At 35.5% G+C, this 14,082-nt stretch overlaps 1 protein-coding gene across 1 annotated transcript in view; it reads left to right on the forward strand.

Annotated features, from left to right (window-relative positions):
* PATJ (PATJ crumbs cell polarity complex component) overlaps positions 1–14,082 on the forward strand; it is a 165,981-nt gene that overhangs the window by 12,400 nt on the left and 139,499 nt on the right. The window contains exons 7-9 of the mRNA XM_087960374.1: positions 2,088–2,283; positions 11,912–12,040; positions 13,642–13,863. Coding sequence (XP_087816500.1) covers positions 2,088–2,283; positions 11,912–12,040; positions 13,642–13,863 — 547 coding nt within the window. The remainder of the gene's footprint in view (positions 1–2,087; positions 2,284–11,911; positions 12,041–13,641; positions 13,864–14,082) is intronic.

Below are 14,082 nucleotides of genomic sequence, written 5' to 3' on the forward strand. Positions count from 1 at the left end.
ATAGCATTCAATATAATACATAACTTCCAATCGAGTTCTGCTTGGTACATTCTTAAAATAGACACTATATTCTTAAGAAGAAAAAATTATATATATATATGTAAATAAAACACATTCCATTCCAATTCAATTCTATCATTAATATGCATTGAAATCTTAACATCTTTAACATTTCTTTTCAACTGAATATCATACTTGGGAACACTTATAAACTTTCCATAGTTAATTCTTTTTTTCCCATATTTCTCACTTATATTTTTATAAATCATTACTAATAATTAAAAATGTTCCCTTTTAATTCTCTCAATCATTTTAATTCATTTATTTATTAACAAACATCCCACTGCATTACAATAAATATTTTATCCATCATCATATTTTCTAAAGTTATTTCTATTTGTAATATAACAAAGCTATCTTATGTACCTTTGCAGAATCCCTTTTACAATTTTCACCCATTATCTCTAAACAAACTTATGGTTACAATCCTTATATCTTTTCCCTGTTTCTCCATTTCTTGTTTCTGTCTTTTACAACTTCTTTTCCTTGCCTTCTTCCCCTCTTCTTCTCCCTCCCCTTTTTACCTTTTTTTTTAGTCTCTCTACTTCTAACTCTCTCATCTGTAATCCCCTCTTCTGTTGCTTTCTAATATTATACTTATCTTTCAAATTGTTCTTCTTTTTGGTTGTTTTTCTAATCTTTCACTCTCTTTCCCCCTTTTCTTTCCCCCCACTTAAAATTATTTGATCATTAAAGATGGCTTCTTCTTTGTCCCAATCTTCTTGTTCTGCAAGCATTTCTTGTTGCTTCTCATAGTTCCAGATCTCCATTTCTAAGAATTGAAACACGAAGCCAAAAGAACTTCTCCCTTCTTGTGCATCTTCTTTCCATTTTTAAAGTTCCGTTTTCAGTTCTTCTAAGAGTGATACCATTTTAAAAACTTTTAAACAACCACCCAGTTAATTTTAGTCATCTAGATGCAAAAACCAAAAATCACCAAGTAATCCAAATAATCCAAGGCTGTTTCTACTTGCTTCTTTTTTTCCACTTTCTCTTCCTGGGGTTCTATTATTTTGTTACCAAGTTTCCATTAAAATGTATCTTTGAGGAATCTTGTTAAAATTTCACTGTAAGTTCCTTTTAATTACAGTTCCATTCCTTAATTCGAGGCAGTCTCCTCCATTTTTCCAGATCCTGCCCTTCTATTCTTTTTTTTCTCCTTTCCAGCTTTTAAAAACTTTTAAATGTCCAGAAATCTTTATTATCCTTTTGACTTTTATTTTCAACTTAGATGCCTATTAATGTCAAAGTGGATTTTTTTTTCAGTTTCTTGCTTAAGTCTCTTAGCTGTCAGTATAAGCAAGGAAAGGAAAAAAAAAAACCTAATCCTTTCCCTTCTCTCTCTCCTTTGCAGCTTCAAAAACTTCTTTGGGAACAATGTTGTTGAGTTTAAATTCCAGGGTACCTTATTTGTTGCTTTTGCTGTTTGACCCGGTCAACCAAAACTTTCTCTTCTTATCTTCCTCCTGCACATTCTTTTCCGGTCGAATTCTTCTTTGTGGTGGCCATTTCTGACCACCGCTACAACTGCCTTCGGGAAAGGGAGTAATGGCCAGCTGGGGAGGAGAGATGCGGCTCTCCTCAACCCTGCAGGCAGTCTCCCCCCTCTTCACCACCTCTATGGGGTGGCTTAGCCCTGAAACCAGCCGGCTCGGGGCGCTCCAGCGGCGAGCACAGATCGAAGCCTCGGAGAAACGAGGTTTTGGTCTGTCACCAAGCTCAAACCGGAAAGCTCAAACCGGAAGTCCAGGTTGGTTGAATGGCTTTGAACTAGTATGTTATGTGAACCCATCCATTGTACTCTGTACTTTATAAGTTAGCATGTGTTACAAAACCTGTCAACTGTACATACTCAAAAAATAAGTACATAAATGGTGACTTAATGCAATTCAATGCAATGCAACATTTTTACACCTGCACCCAAGAATCTGCTTGCTAATGTTTAAAACATATGTGAGTTGTGTTAATTGAATTATCCTGTAACCATTTTATGAAAGTTTTTTAACTGTCACCTATGCTTATCCAAGGGATCAAAGGTTAAAGGAAAATGATCAGATTTTGGCTGTAAATCATACACCATTGGACCTAAACATTTCTCATCAACAAGCAATCCTATTGCTCCAACAGTCCACAGGGTCTTTACATTTGGTTGTGGCCAGGGGGCCCACCCAGAACAGCAGCAGGAAGTCTTCTGTTGTGAGTGATGATAATGTACCTGAAATGGTAAGATAATTTTTTTATAAAAATCAAAATGTGATTTAGCAAGAATATTAATCACATCTTTGCATCTTAGACAAATCGGATTGTATATGTTTACTTCATGCAGTTTGTTAGTAGGTCAGATTTCTAGTAGTTTTTGGAATTCACTTATCGTTCTCATCAAAGGTAACAGAATCAGCACTGATAATATTACATAGTTTGGTAATGAAATGTTGCAAGAAAATCAGAGAGCATCAAGAGCCCCACAGTTCAACCCTGAGCTACAAATAATTGAAAAATTATCTATTTTCAGTCCTGGAATCTAAGGTAGCAGGGTATCACATTTTTTAGCTTTTAAATTACTTACAGTATATAAGCGCCACCACTGGTGCCGCCGACAGGAGTGATGTCAAACTGGCCATGCCCATCCTACCCCCCCAAAGTCAAACACAACTCTGATGCAGCCCTCCGTGAAATTGAGTTTGACACTCCTGGATTATAGTAATGAAACAAAATGTGGTTTTAGTCCTTTACAGTACATTGTTATATATTACTAGTATAATGTGTACTAGTACACATTACAAGTGGCTTGATAGACCTTACAAAATTATATGTGTGATTTAGAATTTGGATTTAAAATAATACAGTGATAATATTTTTATATATAAGAACTTATACTCCAGTAACCAGTTAAGAGCACAGCTATCCAGCAGATAGATAGATTAAGTAATTAGATACCGGTCAATCCTAATACAGAGATTCTATCACTGAATGTTAATTTGGGATAATATAATTAATATAGTACAACAACAGAAACAAATCTTAAAAGAAATGACTTCCACAACAACTACAGCTCTGAAAACTGCAAGAAAGGTCACCCTGACGTTAACAACTATGTCGGGAACAGCTTCGCCCATGGCACAAAAAACCATAGAAGAAACATTACCAGTGGAGAAACAAGCTAACATCTTGAATGCCAACATCCAATCAATTTTGCTGACTTTACAGGAATCGATGACAAAGCTGCAAGAAACAATGATGAAAAACCATAATAAGACAAGAGCAGACATCAATGAACTAAAAGAGGAGATGGGGAAATTAAAAGCAGAAATGAAAGCGGATATCTCCAAAGTAGAGGACAAAGTTGGATTATTACAGCAGGCCTTGGAGAAAAATGAAGCAACAATAAAAGAGGTAGAGAAAAGGACTGAACAAACCGAAAGGAAATTAGAAAGGATAGATGAAGAATTAAAGAATGTGAGTAAAGAAATGGAGGACTCACTGGTCTACCTAGAGATGGACAAGGCTGCTACATACTTGAGATTCCAAAATGTAGTGGAATCCAAAGAAGAAGACCTGGAACAACTAATGGCGGGAATACTGGCTGGACTATTGGAAAAGGATAAAGATGACATCTTGAGGGAGTCTGATGAAGTTTACAGGATTAGCACTAATTATGCGAGATGCCACAAATGCCCAAGAGAAGTCCATATACGATTTGCAAGAAGGAGTGTCCGGGATATCATATATAGGATGTCAAGAGATGAAACAATCTCGTACAAAGGCAAAGAAGTCTTCATTCTCAAACAAATACCAAGAAGAGTAAGAAAACAAAGACGAGACTACAAGTTCTTAGCAGTTTCCTAAATCAGAAAAGAATTATATAAATGGCTAATCCCAGAGGGGTTATATTTAAATGGCTAATCCCAGAGGGGATGTTAATTTTTTGGAACGAAAGGAAAATTAAAATAGACTCCATGGAAAAGGCCCAGGAATTTTATGAACGATTGGTAGGTCCGGAAGATCAGAGCAGTAAGGATGAACTGGAAACAAACTCCCAGGAAGATCAAGGAACAGAGATGGAACTTTAGGAAATCAAGGAAATACTCATCTATAACAGGAGAGAGAAGAAAGTAGGACACATCTTCAGGCACAAGGAGAGACCGGAGCCATTACAAGACAAAGAGCAAAACAGAATTAATTAAATGGAAGAAGAAAAGAAACTACTATCAATTAATATAAATGGTTTAAACTCGATGATAAAAAGGAAAAGGATAATAGCTAAACTAATCAAACAAAATGTTGATATAGTATGCCTACAAGAAACTTATATAAAGAAAACAGATGAAAAATTCTTTAAAATTTATTTAAAATTTAAATTTATTTAAATTTAATTTAAAATTTATTTCTTAAAGGAAAATGATAATGGAGCAACTACGAAACAAAACATTTGGGATACAATGAAGGCAGTAATAAGAGGTATAACAATCTCTTATAACGCCAAGAGGAATAAGGAAAAATACGCCCAGAAAAACAAATTACAACAAAAAATTAAGGAATTAGAAACTCAATTACAGCGTACCCCAAAGGATTCAAAATTGCAAAATCAGATAACAATAACTAAACATAAATTGAATTGAATTGAACAAGAGAGAATGATTATAAATTTGAATACAACTAGACAAACTTATTTTGAGCATGCCAATAAGCCAGGGAGATGGCTATCATATAGACTTCAAAAAAGGAAAGAAAAGAGATTGATATACCAGCTAATAGATGGAAAGGGGGATATACAACAGGAGATAGAACAGAAAAAAGAAATTGCCCATAAGTATTTTGAAGAGTTATATAAAAAGGAAGAAGTTAACGAAGATAGAATAAGAAACTATTTAGATGAAGTGAAGGATAAAGCAATTGGGGAAGAAATGGACGAATTATTAAACAAAGATATTACTTGGTTTGAATTGAAATCAGCAATAGAGAACCAGAAAAACAATAAATCCCTGGGACTAGATAGGATTCCAGGGGAGCTGTACAAGGCAATAGCAAAACAAATAGGACCTCTTATGGTGGAAGTTTTTAATGACGTCTTATTGGCAGCCAAGATGCCGGGCTTATGGAGGGGGGCATTGATTTCGCTGATCCCGAAGGAGGATTCGGATCCCCGATATATACAAAATTATAGGCCGATTTCATTGTTAAATACTGATTACAAAATATTTACTTCTATTATAGCAAGTAGATTAAAAAGAATGTTAAATGAGCATATACATGAAGATCAAAATGGATTTCTCCCGACCAGACAAATCAGGAACAACTTAAGAATAGTACTAGATGTCTTAGAATTTTACGAAGCCCACCCGAAAAACAAATTGCACTTATGTTTTTAGATGTAGAGAAGGCCTTCGATAATTTAAATTGGCAATTTTTAATCCAAAAAAACTATAATATGAATTTAGGCACCAAATTTGAAAATATTATAACAACCATTTATGATACACAACAGGTTAATATTATAATAAATGGGGAATATACCCGCCCAATCAAAATAGAAAAAGGAGTCAGACAGGGCTGCCCACTTTCACCCCTGCTCTTCATATTATCATTAGAAGCATTACTAATGCAAATTAGACAGAACCCAGACATAAAAGGATTAAAGGTTAAGAAAGAAGAATATAAGTTGCAAGCGTTTGTGGATGATATGATTTTTTTCATTGAAAAACCAATAGAAAGAGGACAAAAATTGATGAATGAATTAGAACAATTTGGAGCAGTAGCAGGACTTAAAATTAATAGGAAGAAAACAAAATTAATGACTAAAAATTTAACAGAAAAACAAAATAGAACTAGAAGAAGTTATGGGAATACAAGTGATAAAGAAAGTTAAATACTTAGGAATATGGTTGACAGCACATTGTAAGACACTTAAGGAAAATAATTATGATAAATTGATGGAACAGGTAAAGAAGGATTTAGAAACATGGGGCAAGCTGCAACTTTCATTATTAGGCAGGATTGCTGCTATTAAAATGAATATTCTTCCAAAATTCCTATATATATTTCAGACGATCCCAATCAAAGTACACAATTTTTTTTTTGAAGATCTTAATAAAATAACTGTAAAATTTATCTGGCAAGGGAAAAAACCTAGAATAAATTTAAAGGCAATGCAGGATATGAAGAGCAGGGGAGGGCTGGCACTTCCAAATTGGGAGTTGTATTATAGTGCAGCCTCTTTAGTATGGTTGAAGGAATGGGTGAATTTAACCAATAAGAGAATATTATTCTTAGAAGGCCATGACTTGCAGAGGGGGTGGCATGCTTTTTTATGGGATGTAGGGAAAACTAGCCAGAAATATTTTCACAGACACCTAATCAGAGACTCATTATTAACTAATTGGAAGAAAATACGGAAAAAACACTATTTAAAAATACCAATTTGGATTTCAACAGTAGAGGCGATGATTCACCCAAATAATCTGGATATCACTAAAATTATTAAATATAAGGACCTATTGGATATGCAAGGAAATTTGAAATCGCGGCAAGAACTTCAAGAGCGGGGACTAAAAATTGATCAGTGGGCATATCTTCAAATTCAAAGCAGATATAAACAGGACAAGAAAGAATTTGGAATTAACAATAAACTCCAGCAATTAGATAAAATTTTATTAGGATCTGGCAAAAAATTTTTAACAAAATTTTATAGTTATTTATTAGAAGTAGAATTAGAAGAAGAAATTGTAAAAGGGAACATGATAGCCTGGAATAGGAATATAGGACGTAGCATCACCATAACAGAATGGAAAAAGGTCTGGGGTAGAAATAATAAAATTACAAAATCAGTAGCATACAAAGAAAATGCCTATAAAATGTTTTATAGATGGCACCTTCCTCCTTCGAAATTAGCGAAGATGCACCCCAATATGAGTCCGAATTGCTGGAAATGCAAAAAAAAGAGGGAACTTTTTTCCATATGTGGTGGTCCTGTACAGAAGCTCAAAAATATTGGCAGAAAATTAGAAATTGTCTGGAAGAAATGACAAGAGAACAGATCGAATTCAAACCAGAGTCCTTTCTGTTAGGGATCTTTGATAAACAAATATCAAAAAAAGGGAAATATATAATAATACACATTTTGACAGTGGCCAGATTGGCTTTTGCACAATGTTGGAAGCAGCCTCATGTTCCATCAGAGGAGATGATTATTCAAAAAATTTCAAGTTGTGCAGAAATGGACAAATTAACTTTGGCATTAAAAAATAGAGACACTTCAATATACTACAACAGCTGGAATTGCTAGTACAAATGGATAGACCAAAGATAGACTTCACACTAAAAGGCAAAAGAGGATAGGATAGATCCATAGTAGTGATACACAGATATATGTAAGGATTAGGTGTGTGTATATGGCATAAAATAAGGATAAAAAAGAGGTCTTACAAACTCTTGAAGATGAGAATGTTTTTAATTGTTTTCTATTTTTTTCTTTCTATTTTCTTCTTCCTTCTTTTTCTCTCTTTCATTTATGTATGTGTTGCTGGTTTGTTTTAATTGTAAAATCAATAAAATTTATTTTAAAAAAAACAAGTGGCTTGATAGCTAGATTTTTAAATCTGTAATTGATTATTTGTTACAAGCACAGATACGAAGGAACTATCTTAGCTGAAGGTACTTTTATTTCTTTTCTTAATTATAATTATTGTAAATTGCTTAAACTTACTGGCTCATCATAGTGGTTATTTCTCTGAAGTTAAAAGCTTGTTAAAAGCTTGTTAAAAGCTTGTTAAAAGCTTAGAAAACCTTCTAAGCACCAATTCCACCCGAGCTTTTTACAATTTTGTAAACAACAAACTAAAAGACTCAAGGTCCATCCCTCCTTGATAGGACCTGATGGTAAAGACTGCAATGACGACACCATTAAAGCCAACATCTTTAACACATTCTTGGCTCAGTATTTGTAAACAGCTATGGATCATGCCCAGTATTTCCTAGCCGTACCACAGATAACAACAATGATCTAATACATATCGATTTCACAGAAGACAATGTCGAAAAATCACTACGCAATCTAAAACCATCTCTATCTATTGGACCGGATGGAATATGTGCCTACTTCTTAAGAAAGCTATCCACTGCCATAGCCAAACCTCTAAGCATAATCTTTGAAAAATCTTTCAGGACCAGCTCCTTGCCTAACTTATGGTCACAAGCCACAGTCATCCCCATCTTCAAAAGGAGACCCAAGCCTAGTTGAAAATTACAGGCCAATCTCCTTATGCTGCGTCACCTGTAAAGTCATGGAATCAATTATTAACCAATCCATCATCCTCCACTTAGAGTCAAACAACCTACTCTCCAATAAACAATTTGGTTTCAGAAAAAACTATCCTGTAATCTGCAACTCTTACACTGCAAAAACATATGGGACGACACAACTCGACCAGGGCAAAGCAATTGGCGCAATCTACATAGACTTCTGTAAAGCCTTTGATTCAGTGGTACACGACAAACTACTCCTAAAAATAAAATCCTATGGTATCTCTGGTCAACTGAATAACTGGATAGAAGCATTCCTGTCAAACAGACAACAAATGGTCAAAATCGGGAGCGTTCTATCAAATCCAGTACCTGTCAATAGTGGTGTACCCCAGGGCAGTGTTCTAGGACCAACTCTCTTCATACTCTACATAAGCGACCTCTGTGATCATATTAAGAGCAATTGCGTTCTCTTCGCTGATGATGTAAAGCTGTTCAATACCACAGACAATACTGCTACCTTACAAAAAGATCTTGACTATGTATCTGAATGGTCAAACAAATGGCAACTTCAAATCTCAACAAATAAATGCTCTGTCTTACATATTGGCAAAAAAATCAGAAAATAAAATACAAGCTGAATAGTCAAGATCTTGTTGATGACCCAAGCTCTGTAAAGGACCTTGGAATACTCACCTCTAATGATCTAAGTGCTAGAGCCCACTGCAACTACATAGCCAAAAGGCATTAAGAGTTGTTAACCTAATCCTCGAAGTTTTTCTCTGGTAATATCACACTACTAACCAGAGCATACAAAACATTGCTAGACCAATACTCGAATACAGTTCATCAGTCTGGAACCCTCATTACGTATCTGATATTAGCACAATTGAGAAAGTCCAGAAATATTTCACAAGAAGAGTTCTCCACTCTTCTACTCGTTGTAGAATACCTTATGCCACCAGACTTAAAATTCTAAAACTAGAAAACCTTGAATTACGCCGTCTTCGGTCGGACTTAAGCATGGTATATAAAATCATACATTGCAATGTCCTACCTGTCAATGAATACTTCAGCTTCAACCATAACAACACAAGAGCACACAATAGATACAAACTCAAAGTAAACCGCACCAAACTTGATTGCAGGAAATACGACTTCAGCAATAGAGTGGTCAATGTCTGGAATACTCTACCCGACTCTATAGTCTCTTCCCCAAACCCCAAAAACTTTAACCTTAGACTGTCTACTATTGACCTCACCCCTTTCCTAAGAGGTCTGTAGGGGGCGTGCATAAGCGCACCATCGTGCCTACCGTCCCTGTCCTATTGTTTCTCTTATTCTTTTATTTTTCTTATATGTACCCATTTCATGTATTCACAACTATGTATACACTTATACTTATTATCTTGTAAACAATTGGCAAATCAAATAAAATAAAAAAATAAAAAAAGCTTGTGCTTTTATGCTTGTATGTAGCCACTTTTTTTTCTATAAAGCATCTATATAGAGCGAACTAACAAAATAAAGTATTGCCTCCATTTTTTCCCTTTCCATATTATTGTGACTTAAACTTTTCACTTGTTATTAAATCATTTATGTATCTTGATTATTTTTTTACTTAAGTCACAGGAAGTTTGAACGTATGTCCATAGTTTGCTTTTATTTGACCACACAAATATTTTTGCTGATAATGCTACATATCAAACACAATGATTGTTTGAATCAACTCATTGCTAGGTTAAAAAAATATTTAAAAAATTAATGTCCTTATATAAAACTGCAGCCTCAGGAGGTGGAACAGAACAGTGTTTTCCAAAGATAGTAGCAGGAGATGGAGCTGCAACATTGAGGCAGGAAGTTAGCAGTATGGTAAGACCAAGAAGAAGGAAAGGAGAAGAGGGCATGTAGGCTGGCAGTAGCACCCCATTATTATTATTATTATTTAAATGCAGGGGGTAAAGCCAGGATGGTTGATGTTCAGATGTTGGACTAGGAAAAAAGAGATCCAGGTTCTAGTCTATCGGCAGCCATAGAAGCTCACTTGGTGACCTTGGGCTAGTTAATCTCTCTTAGCCCAACCTAATTCACAGGGTGGTGATTTATATATATAGGATCACAGGGTGATCCTAGAGAGTGATTTCCCCTTAGGTTAAGCATAAGCCTTGCTACCCTACACCAGGGTCCCCCCCCCAGTCTATGGATCGGCACCGGTCCACAGCATTCCAGAAACTGGGTCCCACAAACAAGCGAAGGCCCATCCATGAAATGCAGGTAACACACGAAACATTGCCCATTCTGGTCCGTGGAAAAATTTATCTCCACAGAATGGGACCCTTGTGCCCAAGAGGTTGGGAGGCCCTTCCCTACACCACTGAGATTTTATGAGTAGGATAAGAAGGAAATGGGGAAAAAAGGAACGAGAAATGCTTCCTCCCACTTTCCTATAAAGTGACACTTGCTACATTCAATTTCAGCATCTCAATCAATCATGTCAGTTTGAGGTTTCCTTTGACAGTTGACAAGCAAGGACATAACTGGGTTTTGTTATGCCTGCCAGAATATTTCACAGAAGAATCTGGCTAGCCGTTAGTAGAAATATGGACGCAGAATAGAGAAAGTATCTTAGTCAAGATTATATAGCTCATCCTGCTTAGAACCCATTCCAAAATCACCTGCAGTTTTCTCACTATATTCACAATTTTTCCTATCTTACTTGCTGCTCCCCCAGTAATAAATATATGCTATGGGGTGGTGTTTTTTTTAAACCCACTCACTTTTAACTCAGCCCAGTGAATTAATGTTTTCTATATTCAATATATCCAGCAGCTGACTAATCTTTAGTTACATATCTAGTAGATCGCACTGGACCAAATAATCTTTCTTGATTTGAGATCTAGGATGCTCAAATGCACAGAATTCAATGTAAAGTTATTTTCTCATGCATAAACACAGATAGAGAACAATCCCTGATTAGTTTTTTTCCCAGCCTACAAAAAACAAAAAGACACAAATGTCCAGTGCATCAGCAGGCATTGTTTTGTTGTGGGATTGTTGTGAAATCCCCCTGGCCACCATGATGGTTTAGGGCTGTTCCAGGAAGAAACATATATGAATGCTATTTGCTTCATTTCAGTGTGTTGTTCTGATTAGGTCCAACTGCAGCTGTCATACTCATTTGTGAGCACCATCTACAGGCATAGCAATGCATGTTTCAGAGACACTTAAAATATGGTTTCAAGATATTCTCCCCTCTTGTATCCTTTATGGTGTTTCAGATATGATTTTTGTGTTCAGTGTAACTAGTTTAATGTTTTAATTAGAAATGCTTCAGAGGACGTTTATGGTATATAATAAAACATGTTCTGGGCTCTTCCTGCATAGTTACCATGTTCTCCATCAATCCACCTTACTATAATTGCATGACCACTGGGTCTCATGTATACTCCAGATGTTGTAACCACAAAGGAAAAGAGACTTTCACAATAGCTGAGTTGCTGTGGAAAATACTGAGTACTTATTTTATTGTATAGACTGGAAATGCACAGGTAAATGTTTTTGGCATTTTAATGCTTTAAAAGATCACTGTAAAATTACTTTTCTATTTTTATAGGTCAATTGGGGCCACACTGAAGAAGTTGAACTAATTAATGATGGCTCAGGATTAGGTTTTGGAATTGTAGGAAGAAAAACAAGTGGTGTGGTAGTACGGACTATTGTACCTGATGGACTAGCAGACAGGGTAAATTTGTTTATAATCTCTCTCTCTCTGTGTGTGTGTGTGTGTGTGTTTGTGTGTGTTTGTGTTTGTACATAGTATTTGTACGTCTGTAATTTCTTTGAGGGAAAGAATCTTTTAGCAGATACTAAAGTAGGAAAAGATGTTGATGTTGACCTGGCCTTACTCTGTCTTATCAGCTGTGGAAGCAGCAGTGGAAAAGCATTTCTCACCCTTGGAGAAAGAAGGGAAATGAGTTGTGCTCATCTCTTTATCCCTAATTGGTACCATGTTAACATCTCAAACCAGCCCCAACAATGCTATCCATTTCGTGGCAAAGGAGGGTAGTAATCAGATTGTCCCAACTTCTCAGTATATCTGTATCTCTCCATTGCTGTTATCAGCTGAGATGAAGCATTATAGAATAAGGAGTGGGAATAAAGTCTCCCTCTCCTCTTTGATCATTTATCATTGTTTCTATTACACCTGGTATTTTGCAAAGTATGCAAGAGAACCAGATTGTTTAAAATGATGAAAATAAATTGTAATCATTTAAGCCTGATTGATGGAATGTATAAATGTGGATTAAAAGTAGGTTAAAGATAACTAATTAAATGTCACCACTATCCACATTCTAATTGACTTCTTACATAGGCCTTGGTTCTTAAGTAAAAAGAGGGATATTAAAAATGTGTAGAATTACAATTTGGTAATGCTATAAGGATTAGACTTACAGTATAGCAGAAGAATGACACATAAAGTGAAAGCTGTAAGTGAATGATATGTACAATATATAAAAAATACTGAACTTGTCTATAATCTTTTGATTCATATTCCTTCTCCCATCTGGCCTAGTTTTTCACCAATTTCCAATACAGATCAAGGTATAATCTGGAATTGTAACAAACTTGCAGTAGGTGGTATCAGTTTTAACTGCATATCAGAGCTTGATGGTGCCAAGAAGATATAATCAAAGGGCCAATATGTTACTGCACAGGCTGTGGGATATAGTCTATTGATTAAAATTGTTGATGGCAATTGGGATTTAACCTGTGAGACTTTGGGAATCTGCTTCATGAGAAAATGTAATTTTCCTTGCTTTTATATACAGGTAGTCCTCCATTTACGACCATAATTGAGCCCCAAGTGTGAAATTTGTTAAGTGACTTTTGCCCCATTTTTTTTCTTGTCACCTTTGTTAACTGAATCACTGCAGTTGTTAAATTAGTAACATGGTTGTGAAGTGAATGTTGTTTCTCCACTGACTTTGCTTGTCAGAAGGTTGCAACTGCCATAGTTGTGAGTCAAGAATCTGAATATAAATCATGTGACCCTGGGGATGCTGCAATGGTCATAAAGAATGAAAAATGGTCATAAGTCACATTTTTCAGTGCCATTGTAACTTCAACTGGTCACTAAATGAACTGTTGTAAGTCGAGGACTACATGTATTTCAGCTGATATTGAAAGATGCTGCATCTTATAGGATTGTCAAACTTGCTTTGAACAGGCAGCAACTGTAGTATTGCTTTAATGTGATGGCATTTTATAGTGAAGTCTTGCTTTATAAAAAGTATTCCATTCCAGTTCATTTTAACTTTGAAAAATGTTCCTTGTTTCTTGAAGGACGGCAGACTTAGAACTGATGATCATATCTTGGAAATTGGGGGTATTAATGTACAAGGTATGAGCAGTGAGCAGGTTGCCCAAGTGTTGAGAAACTGCGGAAATCACGTTAAGATGGTAGTTGCACGATCTCCTTTGTCTGAAATATCTACAACCCCACCAACTCCTGTGGCTGATCCTGTGGGTGAATTAGCTACTATTCAGGACAGAGAATCTGACACAGTAAGTATCTTAATGCTTGTATCAGATTACCTCACTGGAAATTTCATGTAGTCTGACAAAAATCTTCCTAAATTGACCTTATACTTACTTGATCTAAATATTGTTATTACCATTCAGTTTAACAATCAATCAATCAATCTTTATTATGGTCACAGACCAGCAAACTGACTTTAATACACTTTGCTATTGTAGGGCAAACAATACTACTGTAGTTTTGCT

This window comes from Notechis scutatus, chromosome 3 (genome assembly GCF_049901735.1).
Source record: "Notechis scutatus isolate UNSWTSFEM ecotype Mainland chromosome 3, rNotScu1.2, whole genome shotgun sequence".
Lineage (NCBI taxonomy): Eukaryota > Metazoa > Chordata > Lepidosauria > Squamata > Elapidae > Notechis > Notechis scutatus.